Genomic DNA, 20,275 nt, shown 5'->3' with positions numbered 1-20,275 from the left:
TGCTCCCTCCAAAGTTCCTGACTTATGGCACCTCCTGGACTCTGGCTGAAGCACCAAGCAGAAACTGCAGTCCCAGCTTCTGAGATGATTTGAATGCAGCAGCGAGACAGCTGGTGGGACAATCCTGCCATTGCAGAATAGCTCCAATTTTGGGATTGTTGCACTGGTGACCATTCTGGAGCCAATGCAGAGTGCTGGTCACCACCTACAAAAGCCCTACACGGCATTGCAGTAGTGTGCATCAGATACTGTCTTCCTAAGGTTGATTCTGCTCATCTAGTCTGAAGATGTGAGGGGATGTCTCTACGAGGAGAGTGATGTGGGAGATCAAGGCTATCAAGAGGGAAGGGGTGCATTCCAGGAGGGGAAAGGAGACAAGAGACAACACAGTCCGGAGCAGGAGCGTAGGAAGTGCAAGAGGTTCAGGGTAGCCACTCCCTAGAATCTCCCAGGGTATCTCCACTAGTTGCTGCAGTATAGTTTGAATTGGGCAAGATTCTGTCTATAGGGTGTAAGCAAATAAAGGAACTTTATTCGACTGGACCGTTTCACCGTTGTTCTTGGACTGGGCCTGACAGAAGATCTGTGGAGGGCCTACTAAAGTTTCCCTTTCCTGGAAAGTAAGTGGGGCCAACAAGCCTTCTTGGGGGTGGCTCCCGTGCTCTGCATTACAGTTTCTCCTTCCTTGTCTTGTGTAATGAAGCAAAACCCTTCGGGGCGTACAGTGTGCTTGGCCCTAACTCAGCTGGGTGCTGGGAGCGTCTGCGTGTCTTAATCTGCTTTGTCGTTCGTTTGCTTGTTGGGCTTTATTGCTTCCTTGCCTTGCTTCACAATTAAGGTGGCCTACAAATATGGCAGTAAATAAAAACGATCAAGATTGCAAATTCTGTTTGCAAGCAGGATCCCCTTCCTCTCTTTTTCTCGTATGACTATGGAAGAAAACTGGGAAACTCTTGTTTTTCCTGGGAATCTATGTGCAAGCATCCTGACTTCTCATCTCTTTGTACAACCGTAGGAAGATTATCTCTAGCAGATTATCCAAAGCTACTTTGGTATACAGATTCTCAAGCCTCGTGATGTCCAAAATTTGCTTTTATTTACATTTCAAGTCAAATCACATGCGAACTCCCACCCCACCCCATTTTTAAGAATAGTGTGATTAGCAAAAAAGATGCATTAGAATTTTAAAATAGCAATTAAATATACAAAAATATAGCTTACAAAATAAAACCCCAGCAACTGTTTTCTTTGTCCTTTTTTCTTTAAAAAAAAAATTCTGCTGCAGAATTTTATATTTTTAGTGTACAAATGCGTCTATGAATCCAGGAGGATCCCTATGGTTCATAAACTCTCAAGAGTCACACAATTTACAAAATGATGCTGGAGGGAGAAAACAGAATTGGGTAAGAATGGACTTGGATGTTCTAAAATGTTTAAGGAAAATCATACGCCTAGGCTGTTATCGCCACCTCCGTGAAATTTGTGCCAAAGATCAGAAAGTTATCCTATTATTGGAGGGGTTGAAGGAACAGTCTATGCCAACGTTAGAAAAACTTACACTGATGCTTGTAATACTGGATAAGGAATCCCTTCCTTGCATCCTTTGAACAATTTGAAACTATTGACAGATAATAACACCTCCCCACAAAAAGGGGGATCAAAGTTTGGGGTAGCTTCCTGCCTCGGTTGTATGAAATGCACCATACTGACCATGGAATCAGCATCCAAGCTTTCTTGGAAACAATGAGGGCTAGAAACTTGCTCTTTCTAATGCAAGCAGGTATTTCCGGGAAGGCGGATTCACTACCGAAGGTCAATCCTCCATCAGTCTGTCCCGACTGACCTTCTAATGGAGAGAAATGAAGGGAAAAAGTGCATAAATCTGATGGAACTTCTACATTTGAACATGAGCTACTTGGCTTGGTAAACTATTTTCACCAAGTCCAGATCTTGGTGAGCAAAAAGAACTATGAATTGGAAAAGGAAGCATTCCATTCTGCTAGCTTAGCTTCTTCAGCTGCCCTCTGGATGTTTGGTGGCTGCTGTTCCCAGAATTCTCAGTTCCCAGAATTCTCAGGCCAGGCTGGCTGGGAATTCTGGGAGTTGCAATCCCACACATCAGGTAGTCACCCGGTTGGGGAAGTAATGCAATGGGAGAGGCTGGGATGGGGGCCCATCACAGCTCCCTCCCCCTCTTCAAATAAAATGATTGCTAAAATCTCACAAGATCTGGGCCATTTTTGCACCAAAGGGGAGCATGATTCTTGGCAATATCACATGAGATTTCAGGCAAGATATTGGTGCTTTCACAACTGCACCACCTTTCACTAATTTATTTATTTTTCATCTTGGTTGGCCAGTGTACACAACCTAAAGCTGGGCTGGAAAGACCTTTTACAACCTTTGCTCTCTTCCCAGACGAACCCCGCCACCAAAATCTGCCCATACTTCTTGCAAAACCCGTTAGACACTCAATTCAGGGCCCAAAGGGGTCTCACTTTACATTTGAAAAAAGAAAATCAAATCCACTCTAGTTCTGGGGACGCGCTTTTGTGCTGGCAAACGATTCGAAAGGGATTCACATTTGGGGAACGAGAGATGCTGTTGTGTATCACGGCAGAGTCCAGGGAATTTTTGGGGGGAACAGAACGACCGATTTCTCATCAAGTTGCCGACATTGGCGAGAACCTATTTCTCCCTCCTTCCCTTTTCAGCAGGCATTAAGGCAGTGTTGTCCAAACTTGGCCACTTTAAGATGAGTGGACTTCAACTCCCAGAATTCCATGCTGGCTGGGGAATTCTGGGAGTTGAAGTCCACTCATCTTAAAGTGGCCAAGTTTGGACAACACTGCATTAAGGAATCACTTTCTGGGGCTCAAGTGGCTTTGCAAGGCCCCCAGAGTCACAATTTGGCAGACCCCACCCTCATTTTCAACAAGCCTTGCTCCTCTGCGCCTCACCCGGAAGGCGTGGGATCTAGAGGTATTCCTTTACCGCTCCAGAGGCTGTGTGAACTGCAATACCGCTGCACGAAAGGTTTTCCCATCCCGGCTCGTCTTCCAAGGGGAATCAGAATTCTCTTGCTCCTGTCCAGTTCTGGGACCCACAAGCAATTTGGCCAAAGGTGACCCCCAAGCGCTGGAACCAAAGGGCGCTTTTTCCACGTGCAGCCTCTCCATCCGGAGAGGCCCGCTCGCTCTGGCACGGCTCCCAGCTTGCTCCCCACTGCATCTCCCATCTTGGCTTTGGAGTCCCTTTCTCGGTCTCCTTCGCTGACTGCCTGATCCAAATCCAAGACAGCCAGCTCACCTCCTCGACACACGTCTCTTGGTAAAGTGCATTTACAAAAAGAAAAAAAAAATTAAGAGAAAGACAAAACCGGAGCCTTGCTCGCTTCCCTGCGTCCTTGCTGCTCCGGGCTCTTGGCGTTTCCCTAGCTTGAACGTCTGCCCTTCTTCCTTGGGGGCATCCCGGGTGTTTTTCATGAGATAAAGGGGGTCCTGGAAGATCCTCCGAGGCGGTAAGCAGCAGGCCCAGAGATTGGCGAGTCTCTGCAGGCGTTGGTGGAGTCTGTTGGGGAGGAGGAGGGCGCAGCTGGCGGGAAGCTATACGATGTTTGCTGTCCCGGGCAGGGGTTCCTGCGGGGGGCCGTGGGGATCCGGCTTGCTGTGGAGCTGGGCCAGCTGCAGGACGGCCATGTTGCAGAGGGGGCACACTTTCCGCACCTCCAGCCATTTAATGAGGCATCTGTGGGACGAGAGAGAATCCCCTTGAATTGGAAAGCTGCCACGGCTATCACAACTAAAGCAACTCCATGGTTGGCTAGAGACAGACATTGGAAAGATCTTTTTGCCCTGATCGGGCAATGTCAGGAAGGCCTTTCTAACGAACCGAGGGACGAATTGGTAAAAGGGCACACCAGAGAATTTTGGAAGCGTTATTTTAGCACGGTGGGTTGCAGGAGTCGAGGCCAAGAAGGAATTAACAGAGAGAGAGAGAGAGAGAGAGAGAGAAACGTTCACATTTTGTCTCTCCTTCCTGTCCTCCTTGTTGCCCATGTAAATAGGAGATATATGAATATATGGGCTTTTTCCAAACAGGGTTGTGGCTGGTGGACCATCGCCTCTCCCACACCTTGCTCAGGAACAGCTGTGGATAAATAGCTGGGAATTGTTCTGAACTTCAGGACCCAGGAAGCGCTGGCCATTCTCTGCATCCAGAGAGCAAGCCCCACCCCCCACTCCTAATTTTAATAGCCACACTGGCCAGAAGTTCAAAGCTTCCAGAGCTTTGGGGCTGGCTGGGAAAATCTGGGAGCTGAAGTCCACACATCTGTAAGTTGCCAAGGCTGAGAAACCCTGCCTTAGACCAACCACTGGTTTCAGATGGGGGGTTTCTCCTAGACCCGCTGGATATGGGAGTTGCTACCTCACAACGCCCATTCCCCTGCTGAGCTGCATTCATTTGGGGAAGACCTACCCTTAAGTGAAATCTAGCAAGCCATGTCCATGACTAGCTAATGTATGCCAAGCATTTTTTCCTTCCTCATGGCCATGACAATCACGGTACTTGGCTGCGACAGGATGGGCAAGTGAGAAAACAAAGTGTCCCCACCCTCTGCCTAGGTGGCTCTATGTATTGTGCGAATGGGCAACCCACAGCCGTCCGAGGAGACCCCCGCGTTGGCATTTCCCTCTCATTCTCCCAGCTGACCCGGGCTTACTTTCTATGGAACGCATGTTTGCACGGACATATTCCCAGCTCATCTTTGGGCCTGAATTCTTCTAAACAAACGGCACAGATCTGAAAAAGAAGCAGAGGAGAAAAGTTTTAAGAAAAAAGTCAGTGAATGATCAGCTGGGCACACTGGTACAGAATATCTGGCATTTGCGGCAGATCTACCTGGACATCTGAGAAGACAAGGTAAGGTGGCCAACCCAGCTAGAAGGAGGACTTGCCTGATTTTGTCTTGAGTTTGGAAGCTAAGCAGGGTCAGACCTGGTTTTTAATTGGAGGGGAAATCTCAGGGTTGTAGGCTAGGTTGGGAAGCCATGAAAACATCTGGAAGAAGATAATGGCAAACTGTTTCCCTATTTTTGTTCCAAGAAAGCCACAGAGACATTTCTCCATAGTCAAATCTGACTTGAGAGAGATGACTTTGGCACAGAAACTAGACTTTATGATGGAACCAAGCCTGCCAAATGTTACCCTTTGTCAATGTCAGATTAAACTATGTTCCTTTAAAATTTGGAAGCGGGGGGTTATAGATTCTCTCTTGGCTGTCTGGGGACAGAATCTGACGAAAGTTGAAGCAAATGGATTCCTTCGTTTGCAAAGTGAAGGCCGTGATTAATTGGGTGAACTCCTAGCGAAACTGCAAGAGCTGCTCCAAAGGAGGAAGAATGGGCTCACCAAGAAGGAGCAGAGACCCCCCATAAAATATACCATGTGCCAAGGCTGCAGTGCTAGCCCTAGGCTAGTCCTGATGGCTAGGTTCCCCTGAATTGAAAGAAAATCCCATATTCTCATCCCTCGGTCCACCTGGGTTTCTGAGAAAGCCACTTTCTCAACAGCGTTGCTCCTGCATTGCACATTCCAGAGAGCAACTCATGAGTACCATTTTCATAGAATCCTGGAGCTGAAAGGGACCTTGGAGATCTTCCAGTCCACCCCCTGACCAGCACAGGCATCCTCAGACCATCCCAGACAAAGGGCTGTTCAACCTTTGCTTGAAAACCTCCAGCGATGGAGCCCGATCGAGAGTCAGGCTGTTCCTCTGCTTCGTAGCTCTTATGGCCCCAAAATTCCTCCTTATTTTGAGTTTGGATCTCTCTCTGTAAAACTGCCACCCATGGGTTCTTGTCCTACCCTTGGGCACTAGGGTGAATAAATCCTTGCGACAGCTTTTCAAGAATGGGAAGACTGCTGTCATGCCTCTCCCTAGCCTTTTCCTCTTTAGGCTAAACGGACCCAGCTCTTTTAACCTTCCTTTGGCCTCCAAGTCCTTCACTATCTTTGTGGCTTTCTCTGTACTCTTTGCAGTTGCTCAGTGTCCTTTTTATACTGTGGCAAGTAAAACTGGACATAGTGTCTCAGGTGCAACATTATACCTCTGTTGATGCAGCCCAAGATCGTATTAGTTCTTTTCGCTGCTGCAGCACGGAACTGGCTTGTGCCTAATCAGTGCTCTACCAGGACACCCAGATCTTCTCCCACGTTCTACTGCTGAGCCAGGTATCACCTTATCTTGTACCTGTGCATCTGTTTTTCCCTGCCTAAGTGCAGAACCCTACATTGTTCGCCATGAACACTATTTCGTTGGATGGGGCCCAATATTCAAGTCCACAAAGATCCCTTTGCCTGTCCTCTGAGATGTTAGCAATCCCTCCCCCCACCCTGCAGTTTTGCAATGGTCCAAATCCAGAGCAAAGATCTGAATTATCCCACTTTGCTTCTATCTTTGGGACCCATCTGAATTTGATGTATTCCCTTGCAGTTATGAAAAGCTGCATCACTGATTTTTTTTTTAAAGACTCTGAGAAGCTTTTCAGCTTCCCAGTCTTGTTTCCAGCTCTGGACTTTACTAATGGGTTTCCTATCTGAGTACTCCTCAGATCCAACCCTGGTTAGCTTTTTCAAGCTGAGCCAAGGCCAATTAGGTGATGACACCTCCTGATGAGCTAAAAGTAAAGTCTCCTTTGATGGAGCCCCATTCCAGGTGAGTTCATGGATGTGTCCATGAGGTTTTATGGGGAGCAATTCTGTAGTGGTTTGCTATGGGCCCAGCCCTGGAGTTTTCTAGGGGTCTCCCATGTAAGTACAAACCAAGTCTAGCCCAGCTTAGCTTTTTCAAGATGACTCACATTGCTGCCACCTACTCACATATTCTTTCCCACCTGGAACCCTCCACATCTGGATTCCCAGAGAGCAAATTCCCAAAGGCCGTGGGAACTGAACTCCAAATGCAGTTTGTTATCAAGGCTAAATGATAATGAAGATTTGTCTGTGGCAGTGGAAGTAGAGTTTGACTCATAACAAAATGCTGAGATACTAACCTAGGGTTCCTCAACCTTGGGAACTTTAAGAGGTGTGGACTTCAGCTCCCAGAATTCCCTTGGCTATGCTGGCTAGGGAATTCTGGGAGTTGGTCCACACCTCTTAAATGTCCCAAGGTTGAGAAACACCATACTAACCAATGGTATTGGTAGTTTAAGCAACTGAGAGACCAGCTTACCTCGTGTAAATTGAGTTCTTTGACCTTTTCCTTTAGGATAACCTGAAAATAAAGATAGCATGTTGATAGAGGAATTTTATCATTGCAAAACAAAGAAAAACAAGGAATGCAAACACAGAATATTCTGAATTTTTTAAATAAGCTTTCCCCAACCAGGAAGTGCGCTTCCAGATGTGTGGACCAACTCCCAGAATTCTCAGCAATGGCCATGTTGGGCTGGGGAATTCTGGGAGTTGAAATCCAGAATGAAGGATGTTTTAAGGTCTAGAATCTGGCAGCAAATGGATGTTGCTCCCTCATTGAGAGCTCCTTGGTTGTTCTGTTTACAGGACAAATGTGGACAGTCATCCTTTTTAAAGTGATTCATTCCTTGCTGGGGAAAGATGAGCACAGCATCATCTGGAAGGCCACTATGAGGAATATTCTTGGCATCTGGCAGATAAATTCCTTCAGATTCACTTGGACTCTGACTGGGCAGGTCTGGTCAAGGTGATGGAAGCAAGGTCTTGTATGGTTACCTGGGACAAGGTAACTCCTGAGGAAGTAGACAGGATGCTCAGGTTAGTTAACCCAGCCACCTATCAATTAGATCCATGCTCCTCCTGGCTGGTGAGGGCCACTCAGTGTCTGTGTGTGATGTGGGTTCATGCAATAATATTTGCTTTGTTGAAAGAATCGGGGTGGTATTGCCTGCCCTGAAGGAGACAACCCTCAGTCCTGGACAATTTTCATGCAGTCTCCAACCTTCCCTTTTTGGAGAAGTTTGTGAAGGTGGTCAGGCTACAGCTTCAGAAGATCATGGAGGACATGGGTTATTCAGACCCTCTTCAGTCAGGTTTCATTCTAGAACATAGCACTGAGATGGTATTGGCCATGCTTGTCAATGATCTTTGGCAGAGGTAGGATGGGGTGGTGCAACCATCCTGGTTCTCCTCAATCTCTTGGCAGCTTTTGATACCATCAACTATGGTATTTTACATCTTAACACCAGGCTGACCAGATGATGCTGTCACGGTCTTGTCCTAGTATCTGGAGGGAGTTTGGATGGAGAGGAACAAGCTCAAGCTCAACTCTGACAAGATGGAGAGACTGGTTGCTTGGACCAACTGGATCTATAGATGTTCCATATTTACTCCTGAACAGCATCACAATTCCTCCTTTGTGACTGGTACACAACTGGAGAGTCTTGGACTCACAGCTCCTGCTTGAGTGTAGTGAACCAATTGTTCCCATTCCTGGACTTGGAGGCCTTTAAGATAGTCATTCATACTTTGTTCACCTTGGGTTTGGACTACTGCAATACACTCTACATGGGACTGCCCTTAAAGACCACTCAGAAGCTGCAGCTGGTCCTGAACAGTTGCAGTTATGGGTATGCCACAGTACGATTACATAAAACCTCTGTTGTGTGAGCTGTTCTGATTATGAGCGGGCTTCTAGGTATGGTTTAAGGTGCTAGCTACCACCTATAAAGCTCTTTATGGCATAGGGCCTGGCTACCTGTTTCTGCCCATCCTATATGATCTGGCAGAGTTGGCATGCTGAGGGTCCCATCGATTAAACAATACCATCTGATGGGAGCTAGGAAGCAGGGCTTCTGCCCCATAGTGCCTGCCCTCTGGACTGATATCCCCCTTGAGATTTGCACAGCTCCCACCCTCACTGCGTTCAAACAAGCTATGATGATGATGATAATGATTACTTATTAAATTTATCTGCCTCCCAGCGACCGTGACACTGGGTGGTTTACAAATGGGTCAAAACATTTAAAAACGAGGAAACAACTTCTGTGTTGCTTTTTAAGACGTCCACTGTTGAGACAGTATGCATTTTATTGTTTTAAATCTACACTATAGAGCGCCTAGAGCCAAAATGGAGTTGGGCAGTGTCTAAAGTTGGTAAATAAATACATTGGGGAATCAGCAGAAGCAAGAGACTAGCTGGGATTCTTACAGCACCATCCTGTGTCAATGGATTGTACCTATTGAGGAAGACACCTTGCATGGGAGCCCCTGGATCTAGAGATGATGGAAAGCGAAATCCATCTCACAAAACCTTTTGACTAACTACCTGATCATTCTCTGCTTCCCTTCAGGGGAGATGCCAGGCAGGAAATTCACCTAAGTGCTTCTGCACAAAAAGCAGGGACTCTCTTGAGTTCCATAGTTTGTCACCCTCCTCCTTCTCCTTCCCTAATTCCAGGTGCAAGTACTTCCTGGAGGAGTAGATACATTCTGATTATGCTCAGGCACTCAGTTTTCTCCAGTATTCCTTCAGGACAAAAGAGCAGTGCCAAGAAACAGACCATACTGGGATAATTAACTGGGCAAACATGATTGATTGATTGATTGATTGATTCAAATTTGTAATAGCTGCCCAACTCCAATGGACTCTGATTGACTCTTGAATGATGGGTTCTTGGAAAGCTATCTAGTCCTACACAGAGTATGATGTCAATAAGATCTTAAATGCCTTTTACTCTGCTTATTTCTTCAATCAGCAACCTTAGTGGAGATCCGTGGTGCCACCTGATGTAACCTTCCATAAGACACCCTCAGCTTCCTCTTTAATTCCACTCAATGCAAAATGTTAGCCTCAGCCCCCTTGCCCTTTTGCACTCATCCCCAACTGGGTTGGTGAAAGAGTTTGGAAGAATCCAAAACCTTCCAGGCTATTTTGGTGACTTAGATCTGCCTAATAACAGCACCTCTTGCTCTGCGCAAGACTCCCAATTCACCCCTCCCAGACAGATGCCTATCTAGCCTCTGCGCAAACCCACCCAACAAAGAGGAACCTAGAACCTCTCTCATGTGATATGCCCCATCCAATTTGATTTCTTTTTCTACAGGATGAACTTTGCTTTTGCGTCTACTAAATTTCCTTCTAATACGTTCAATACACTTTTCTAACACATCTAGATCATTCTTGAATTCTGATTCTAGAACATTAACCTCTGTGTTGTTCCACTTACTCATCTGGTTCAATGTTTCTCAACCTTGGCAGCTTAAAGGTGGGTGGACTTCAACTCCCAGGATTCCCCAGCCAGCTATGCTGGCTGGGGAATTCTGGGAGTTGAAGTCCACCCATCTTAAGCTTGAAAAACACTGTTATAAGAACATAACTATGCGAATAACGAGAATTTACTGTAAATTGCTTTGACAACTGAAAAGAGAGTTCGTGCTCACCTGTTTGTAGGCGTAAAGCTCTTTGTGGGCTTGATGTCTTAGCCTGAAAAGCAAAAATAAATATACATATATATGAAAAAAGAACTACACACACAGACACATACACACACATCAAGGACCACCCCCCCCAGCACACTGGAAACAAGGAGAAAGACTAACAGCACACCTTGGCCCCACCTCTCTGACTAGGGGATTCTGGGAGTTGAAGTCCACACCTTTCAAAGTTCCCGAAGGTTGAGAAAGATTGGTTTAGCATAACTTGTTAATTTCACCCTTCGGTACTCCTCTCAGAATTACCGTACTCTTTCTGAGCATCTTAACACTGGATGCTTTATTTATTTATTTATTACAAAAAGCGACCATATAAGGGAGCATTTTTCTGGTCTAGCTGGAATGCTCCCCAATGTCTAGTTTTTCGCTTTGGAACCTATGACGGGGTGAAGCTGCTTCTGAAATTCAGCCCCCAGTTGGAAAGGACAGAAAGACCCCTCAGTGGTGGGGCAAGGGGGCTTTGTTCCATACAAAATGAGAGAACGATTTGGAGGTTGGAAGAGACAAAGACCCTTCAATGCTGTGCAGCCATGTCACTTTGCAAAATCTATTTCATTTATTAAATCTAGGCTGTCCATCTTACCCTAGGTTGGCTACTTAGATGCCTCCTTGGTTTTGCCCACTAACGAAGCCTTTTTTAAAGTAACCTTTGGGAGCTCCTGGCTGGCAAATGTATTCCTGCTTCTCCTTTTGAATCATCTAAAGCAGGGTTCCTCAACCTCAGCAGCTTTAAGATGGGTGGACTTCAACTCCCAGGATTCCCCATGCTGGCTGGGGAATCCTGGGAGTTGAAGTCCACCCATCTTAAAGCTGCTGAGGTTGAGGAACCCTGCTTTAGATGATTCAAAAGGAGAAGCAGGAATACATTAAAGCTGCTGAGGTTGAGGAACCCTGATCTAAAGATTATATCATGCAAATCTTGGTTTCTTTTTGGGAATGGCAGGTGTGTCCCGGAAGCTGACAGCAGCCTAAGAAAATAGCGAGCAACTCATGGAAAATTTTAGGTTGTTTTGCTTCAGAGGGCAAAATACTCGCTGCCTTTTTTCCCTAAACCCTTTCCCTCCTCCACCACACCCCAAAACCTCCGCTCAAGCCCAAAAGCAAAAATTAAACTATCGATGAGCAGTCTCCCTTAGAAATTTCCCTTTTACTTTTGCGTTCCAACGGGTAGCAAGAAGTGGAAATAACGGCAAGTGACAGATGCGAAGAGAAATGCAGAAGGGGAAGGGAAGGGAAAAAAAACATACTGTGTTTTTTTTTTAAAAAAAAAACATTTACCCCCATTAATATTACCCTTAATCTCTCCAAGTTCAAAGAGAAAAATCTGTAAAACAGACAACATAGTCTAGAAGAGAAAAGAAACCATCAAAACCTGACAACATGCAATAGGAAGATCTTTAAAGATGCAGTGTCTCCAATGAGATTATTCCTGAGGAGTTAATTCATATATCCACCTTCCCCAACGTGGCGCCCTCAGATGCTTTGGGGCTGTAACTGCCAGAATTGCCCATGCTGCCCAGGAATTCTGGGAGCTGTAGTCCCAAGGCTGCCAGATTGGGGAAGGCTGAGATATCCCCAGACACCCAGCTTTGAAAAGCCAACAACCTCATCTGTCTTTACTTTTTACTTTACTTTTTCCACTGGCTTTTAAATAAACAGAACTCTTCAAATGACCACAAATGCCATTTAAGGGCTGCCTCCCAGCTATAACTACTCTATGGAGATTTTCTTCTTCTTTTTTCCCCCCTCTTGTTTTAATTTAAAAATGCAAAATATCTACGTAGTTAGAAGGCCAAATCGGGAGTTCCGCTTTTATTTTAGGCCAACTTGATTCTTGCTTCTGCTGTTGCCTTAATAGAATGGAGAATGGTGTGATTTCCTATGTGAACCTAACAACCTTCAGGGGAACCGGACCGTAGAAATCAACCCTTTCTAAGCCGTTGGCAGAAACATTGGCCCCAAAGCACAGGAAGGATCTAACTGACCACCTCTCTCCTTATGGATCTGCTTGGAATACTCAGATGTACAGGGGGGACCCTCCTGATCCCAACTGCTGGAGCAGTGTTTCCCAACCTTGGTGACTTGAAGATGTGTGGACTTCAACTCCCAGAATTCTGGGAGTTGAAGTCCACACATCTTCAAGTTGCCAAGGTTGAGAAACACTGTGCTAGAGGTGCGTCCATCTACCACATACAAGAAGTTCTTCCAGCCTTCTCCAGGAGTTCAAACTGGCTTACAAGGGAGCAATCTCCCTTCTCACAATGACTCTCCTGGGCCAACAGAGAGAGAGAGAGAGAGAGACAGTTTAAGTTGACTGGCCCAAAGTCACCCATGAGCTTCCATGGATGGATTACGATCAGGTTCACAACTCAGGATGAAAATAATCAACTCTCCAAACAGTGTCAGGTCCTAAATGCCCATCTGCAAAAGTCATCGTCTGCAAACAACAAATTGCAGAATTGGAGCAGAGGATAGCTATAATAAGACGGAAGGGTCAGCAAGCACAAACTAAACGAGGCTAACTAACTAACCCTGATTAGTTAGCTAAAACGAACAGCAAACAGTTGTTTCTTTTGTCATCTACGGTGAGCAGAATTTGCTTCCAGGTGAATACCATGAAATGAAGGATTTGTACCTTGGAAGGACCAAGTCCTTCCCTTTCTCCTTTCATTTTTCATTACTAAATACAATTGCTAAGACAGTTGGATGGATAGGCTGGGGCTAACCCTTGGTTAGATTTATTTGCCAGCATGAATTGCAATAAGGAGAAAGTGCTAATTTGCAGGCCAAAGGGAAAACTGAAAGAACCAAGATACTAGGGGATGCCCCGCAAACGCTGGACTCTGTCCAAAGACACAGCTGGTGATCCAGCACGTTGCAGCTGTGTTCTTCTGGCAGAGAACATGGGTAAAACCAAGTTGTGACACTAACATCAATGAGTTGGCTACATCACTCTGTGTAAAACACTGTTTAATCACCAAAAGTGCCACAATTAAACTGCTGAGCAGATTTGAATCATTATTAATAGAACCGATGCTTACAAAAGCTACAGAAGATAAGCTCCAAGAAGGAGACCTTCCCCCATTTTCCTGGGGGGAAAAAGTGCCATATATAAAAATAAAATATGCCCTTTTGGGACTAATTTTATGCATATGTTGCTTTGAGAAATCAGCCAGTGAAAGCAACACAGATTAGTGAATTAAGATCCCTTGTACAGCTAAAACCCTTAGTAGGGGTATCCTTTTCAAAACTGGCCCCCAAATCTCGCAAAACTGCCAACCCTTGCCAGAGATCTGTGTATCGCTGCAACTTTGCAAATGTCAAGAAGATTCCACGCTTGCAGGCTGCTTTATTTCTTTCTCTTTTTCTGCTGCCCAGATTATACGTGAGATTTTAAAGAGGCCAATTTTCTTCTGCCAGGCCCTGGCAGCCAAAAAGACTGCTGGCCCTTGTGCCGAGTGATAAACCTTACATAAATCAAAATGGTTGGGTTCCCACATCACTGTGCGTGAGTGAGATTTATGGTATGTTGCACACATTCCTCTGTGTCCTGGTGACTATCTGGATGGTCCAGATAGCTTTCTTGGCAGCAGTGAAGAAGTGTCCTCCATGACATTATGTTCCACTTCCCAGTCTAGCCTACAGCTCTGGGATTTCCTGGTTCTCTTTCATCCCAATACTAACCAAGTCCAAACTTACATTTTTTAGGTTTGGAAAACTCTAATTGGAAGTTAAACATTCTGCAAGGTGTTTCTTGAATCCCCCATCGTAGCTATTCTTCTTGCCTGACCACCAAACAGAACCTGAATTTTTGCTCCTAGCTAGAAACCATGGGATTCAAGGCTGATGCAACGTCCCCAAAGATTCCACTCCAAACTTTCAGCATCAGAACCCCAACTTCTAAAGTAGCAGTGATTTTGTCGAAAGGGTTCTTTTCTTCCCACTATGGTCATCTTAACAAGTCAAGCTGGTTTCATACATTTCAAAATTGTGCTGTTGAGTGGCTAACTTTCTTATGTCAGGCTACAGGGTGGCCAGGTGAGATACTAAACGTTTATTAAGTTCAAAACGTACAATTTCTTCCTGAGAAAATATAACAGTGGTGATGGTGGTGCTCTAGGGACAGAGGGGTGCCTTCAAAAGATAGGACACCGTTTTTAGCATCCTCCCACGTGTGAAACTCAGCGCTAAGTGTAAATGGAGTTTAGAGATCTGGTTTTCCCCTTACATGAATAAAAACCCACCTGCACCCGGCTGAAAACATTACTCTGCAGAACAAAGTGCCCAGCCTGGAACATCAAACATTTTCTGCACCTGTGCTAGCTAGACATTATCTTGGAGAACAATAAAGATTCTAATAAGTAACTGTATGAGTCACTCTGCTTCGAAAAAGAGGAAGGATAAAGACCAAGCGTCAATGTGATTGAAAGCCAGAGATCAATGCATCAGGGAAGGATGCAAATAGAGCTGAGCGAATATCAAATATAATGGGCTTTGGAGTACCACAGGGTTAGGCTAAGAGGGTTGGGATGGTAGGATAAGACCAATCTTTTCCTTTAAATTAAAAAACAAAAGCCTCTCAGGTTGGTGAGTTTTGGGCTTCTCTTGTTTCACACCCAGAATTAAAATATGTATTTTTAAACAGAACTTGCTGCTTTGGGCATAGACCTTGTGATGGAAGACCGCAGCACCCAGCTCTTGTAAACAGTTTGGCAGGCATGGGACTCATTGAAAGAGGGGTAGGTTTTGGTTATAGGTGTGCAAGGCAATTTGCAACAGAACAAACCGAGCTGATGGTCTCGGTTGGATGTGAGAGTCTGAGGCTGCAGATTAATTCGGAATTTGCTTTTAAAGATTCCCTCTGACCAGCTACTCATAGATCCTGTAAGCTGCAACACCATGAGTTGAATCTGAAGCTTTTTGATTGGGCCCTTCAAACTTCCAGATATAAGCCCCATGAGCAAAACCAACTGTCCTTCTCCTTCTCCTTCTCCTCCTTCTCCTTCTCCATCACCATCTCCTCCTCCCCCTTTCTGCTTCAATGCTGCTCCCATCAGCTCCAAGAAGTTCCCAAAACTCAATATGAAGACTAAAAACACGCAATAAACCCAAAGCAACCCAAAAAATCAACAACCATCATCCCACCTATACATCTCGCAACCTTCAGGAGAACAGTCAGTCTTTCACTTCCTCCTAAGGAGATGGCCGTTGGTGCTCTCCAAAGTTCTAATGGGGAGAGCCCATCCTTATCTCCAAGCTGCCCCAGAGGAGAGGGGCCATCCCTGAGAAGGCTCGTTCCTGGGACTCCTGGCGCTGGGATCTGCTTGGGGAGGGACTCTATGGAGGTTCTCTGTCTTGGGTCTCCCAGGACGGGCAGGTTCTACAATCTCACAGTTACCCAAGTCCCAAGCCACCAGCACCTGAATGCCACCGGGTTAGGATGCAGTGGGACATGCATTTTTCAGTGAATACGGCTTCCCTCTATACTTCCTTATCTGTTCCACTATGCAGAGGTGGTGGTGGGGGGGATCCCTTTGGTTTATGCTGGTCCCCTGTTGTGCAATCCTCCACTTAACAAGCAAAGCTTACTGAACTGACTCTGAAACAAGAAGAGGGCCAAATGCCTACACGCACTTGCTTAATCCCTCCTGCTTCAAAACACCAGAACGTGGGGCCTTGCAAATGGGAGACAAAGGTATGGGTGACCTGATCATGGCAAGTCCCTATTCCAGAGGACTCAGCTTCAGAGACGCCCTTGCTACACTCCTACCCCCTTACCACCATCTGCACGTCCTCATAAGACAAACCAGGCTGGATTAGACCCAAGACTAACTGCAATTTTTCCCAAAGCGATCCAGCTGCCCTGAGCAGCTCGGAGGCAAACCACAGGAACCTCGCGACTCAAGAATTTGAACAAGTGCCTCATTCATCCTCAAGAACATGAAGGCGTAAAACAAATACCTGAGCTCAAACCTCCAAACTACCAAGACTCCTGAACTCAAGTAAGCCTCCTTAGTAGCTTGCTCAGACATTTGCAGATGCCGGCTCACGAGTTACCTGAAATCAGCACTTGTGTTTTTAAACGGGAACTAGGAAGTAACTCGCTACAAATACTGACTCGTTCCAACCTCCACTTTATTATTTTTCTTATCTCACTATAAGCGGAAAATCTAACCCATGTTATGTTTGGCATCTGATGTCATGACTGGTCACCATTTATTACATGACTTCAGAAAAGTTGTTTGCACGCTCCTTCAGTGGGCAGAACCTCGTGGTCTGTCCCCAGCGCCGTTCAAATAAACTTGGCCCAACCAGATCGCGTGGTCTCCACTCGTCCATTGAGTCATGGGGAATTTTCCTCCTTCAAACACACACAGATAATCAAGCGCACGCTGAGTACAAAGGTGACAGAGCAACTGCAGTGAATTTGCGCAATCTGGTTGGGCCAGGATGACTTGAGCACGTTCTGGCTCTAAAAGATGCTGTTTGTTTCTTACCTTATCAAGTAGCAGCAGAAGAGTAAACTAAGGATGAAGACAAATATAGCCGTGCCAAAGACCACAATGTATATGTTGAGAGGCAGGTTCTGGAATCCAATGTTTGGCATCCTGAAACTGTAATGCTGGAAATCTGAGCTCATGGATGGTCTGCTAAGAAGCCAAAAGAACAGGAAAAACAACATGGTGAGAAATCAGAACTCCTTCTCCTTCTCTTTTACACCCCATCATTCAATACAGCAGTGCAATTATTGAAAGAAAGAAAGAAAGAAAGAAAGAAAGAAAGAAAGAAAGAAAGAAAGAAAGAAAGAAAGAAAGAAAGAATACAAGGCTGGAAATGAGAGTGGACACAGAAGAGCAAATGCATGGCAAGAAAAACATGGAAACGACCCGATAGAGGCTGTCTGCGCAGCAGAGATGGAACACAACTACACTGCAGCCGCGAGGAAAGGTGATGGTTCTTTTCTAGTGTTAGAGCACCATTTCTGTTTCTCAAAAACCTAACATCATTTTTAGTACAGGGCTGGGATAGGTGCACCAAGATATGGAATGGAAATAGAGATTGGGTCTGATTATGGCATGCAAGAAGGAAAACATGCTTCCAAGGTGGAACCACCCAGGTGGGTGGGGAAAATAGATTGCTAACTTAGCCCCCCAACCCCTCACTCTTGAGGGCCAATAAGCAATACATGGATCGACGGCAAAATCCAGAAACCCCTATTTCAAATCAAGCAGGGGACTGTAGAACCCACGTTCAGCATACCCGACGTGTCCCATGCAATCCTGAAAGAGAGGACATCAGAGCCTGCTGCCAGGGAAATGGAAAGGATCTGGGTATGAAGCACCTTCCAAGATGCCTTTCTCACACCTTTCCTGCTTCCCCAGGCCTCCTCTCCAAGAGCCCCCCTCCTCATAGGACCCACAAGGTGAAGGAACAACGAAAGGAAAGATGGGCCTGTCTGACTTCAGCCCAGCACGGGAATCTGGAAGAACCCAGCATCACTTGAACCCCAACAGCCCAACGCAAAGTAGCAGCATTTGGCAACCAGTCCTTTCTCTGACCTCACTTCAGTTGAAAAGGCACCTCCTCGACACCCACGCCAGACTCAGAAAACCACCAGGAGACTCACATGCTGTGTGGCATTGGGCAGCTAACCCTCCCACTGCTTTTCAACAGATTGGGGAACTGCGAAAGTTGTTTTCCCTGCAAACGAGCACCGAGCACCGTTCGTCAGTGTGGCAAGGAATAGCCTTGCATCCGGTAGAAACTCCCTCCTGCGAACGCTCTCGGCAGCTCAGCTCAGCTCAGCTTGGCTGTTCTCCAAGGCCCACTCCGACCGACCGTCCTCCGAATGGATCCCTGCCTTGGCTGAGCTTCTGAGAGGCAGAACGTTCCTTGTCTTCTAGGCGTGGTCTCCCATTCGGGCCCTTATTATGATCTGTTTGCAAGAAGAGGAGGAGGAAGGAAGGGAGATTTCCATGGGGCACGTGGGGCTGCCAGAGGAAAATTCCAAAGCACCATAAAAATAGACTTCTGCAGCTTTTTTCACAGGCTCGTTCCCAACACAGCTGCTTGGCAGGTTTTATGCTGAATTCCTCATTCCAAGCATTGCTCAGTCCAACCACAGGATGAATTGGGTATCAGTCCAGAATGCTCCCCTTTGACTGTTCCCCACCTTCACTCCAATGTCATTGGCCTCCTTGGTGGAAGCAGAAGGTGTGGATTGGCACACCCTTGAAAGCATAACATGACTTGCACAGCTGGAAACCCACAACTCACACCCCTGCAAAGTAAGTTCCAAGAGGTCTCAATGACCCCCCATGGAGATGCAGCTTCCATGATTATTTCCACCCTAGTGATATCTGGCATCTTACAGCATCCTCCAACCATAGACAGGCTTCTCGAGGCTATAAATCATGATGGGAAGGGCTCTTCTCTCAACTGCAGCATGGGGCCCTAGTTTGCAGAAGCAATTCTGGGTGCTAATCACCGTGGTTAACCAGAAGCACAGGGAATAATTGGGTGGGATTGTTTTGATCAAGAACAGTCTTGGTAGAATGGAGAAGTGGGCTGAAAGTAACTGAAGAGACAACTGCAAGATTCTTGACTTAGGAAACAAATATCGAATGCACCATAAGGGATGAGGGGATATGAGGAGAGCAATAGTGAGCAATAGTCAGACCTCACTTCAAGTACTGCGCCCAGTTTTGGGCACCACATTTTCAGAATGATTCAGAGAAATGGAACCCGTTCAGAGAAGGGCAACCAGTATGATCAGGGGACTAGAATAACTAAAATGAGAAATGCCAAGTGAGGGGAGATAAGATAGCATTCTTCATAAATCTGAAAGGATGTCACACAGAAGAACATCAAGACCTGTCTTCTCTAGTTTCAGAGGGCAGGACACAGCATAATGGATTAAGATTCAGGAAGGAAAGTTCCAGCAGAGTTTTAGAAGAAAATCTGGAAATAATAAGAGGAATTTGGCAGTGGAATCAATGTCCCAGAGTGGAGATAGGCTCTTCTTCGTTTTCAAGTGGAGGTTAGCTAGATGTCTGGATACTTCCATTTGGATGATTCTATAAAGTAATTATGTTGGAATAAGTTCAACCTTCTGCTCAATGTAAGAAGCCTAACTGAAGAACCCCAAGTGATGGATGTCTAGCCTCTAGTCAAGCACCTCCAATGAAGGGACCCCACTGCCTTCCTGGGCTATAGGTACCACTGTTGAATCTCTCCTGATGTAGGAGTAAGGAAAATGACCTTGACAGAGATAGGCCAGACCTGTTACCAAGGTGACAAGGAGAAAAACCGGTCTTAAGTCCAAAACAAGCAGAAGGAAGGAGAAAGCCGCTCAGGCAGACGCCTCCCTAATTCACTGGAGTGCAAGAAGGGGGAGGAGATCCAGCGCAGGCTTATAAGACACTGTTATTAAGGCCAATCTCAACAAAAATAGTTTCAGCCTTTCTATGGAGCTGATTCTTGGTCTGGTCTACCTGGTGGAGCTGACACCTACTGTTAGTCCTCCTCGATTTCCTCTGTTTTCTAAACATACTTCATCCCCACCTCTCTCTTTAGATCCCCAATCATTCTTGCTGGGCTTTTCTAAACTACTGTGACAAAGGATTTCACCCTAAGGATGAATCCCCATTTCAGTGAGAACTTAGGAGCAGTCAACTTACCAAATTTTATTTCTATCTGCTTTATAATACAGTTGTTTTGAGGGACACACATTTCATGGAGAAAGAGGACCCAGATCTCAACCAGCTTCAGCTCAGTCTACCTTCACTTCCTATCTGCTTAGGAG

The 20,275-nt window shown here is 45.9% G+C and overlaps 1 protein-coding gene across 6 annotated transcripts in view; it reads right to left on the bottom strand.

The window, feature by feature from the left end:
- Positions 1 to 1,056: 1,056 nt before the first annotated feature.
- RNF24 (ring finger protein 24) overlaps positions 1,057 to 20,275 on the bottom strand; it is a 52,954-nt gene continuing 33,735 nt past the window's right edge. For 2 of the 6 annotated variants that reach the window (XM_088133191.1, XM_088133188.1), the window contains 5 exons: positions 16,968 to 17,117; positions 10,420 to 10,462; positions 7,235 to 7,276; positions 4,724 to 4,803; positions 1,057 to 3,747 (listed from right to left, as the gene is read on the bottom strand). In XM_088133191.1, the coding sequence (XP_087989317.1) occupies positions 3,606 to 3,747; positions 4,724 to 4,803; positions 7,235 to 7,276; positions 10,420 to 10,462; positions 16,968 to 17,110 (450 nt within the window). In that variant the 5' untranslated portion in view covers positions 17,111 to 17,117 and the 3' untranslated portion in view covers positions 1,057 to 3,605. Of the gene's footprint in view, positions 3,748 to 4,723; positions 4,804 to 7,234; positions 7,277 to 10,419; positions 10,463 to 16,967; positions 17,121 to 18,029; positions 18,051 to 18,097; positions 18,643 to 20,275 lie in introns of those variants that run through there. The other 4 variants (XM_088133190.1, XM_088133189.1, XM_025174046.2 and 1 more) reach the window with 3 other exon arrangements.

Source organism: Python bivittatus, unplaced genomic scaffold, assembly GCF_059951505.1.
Source record: "Python bivittatus isolate LINGU-HERP-01145 unplaced genomic scaffold, Pbiv_v1 ctg000070_np1212, whole genome shotgun sequence".
NCBI lineage: Eukaryota > Metazoa > Chordata > Lepidosauria > Squamata > Pythonidae > Python > Python bivittatus.
Note: the sequence above shows the minus strand (reverse complement) of the source record. Positions and strands in the feature narration are given on the sequence as shown.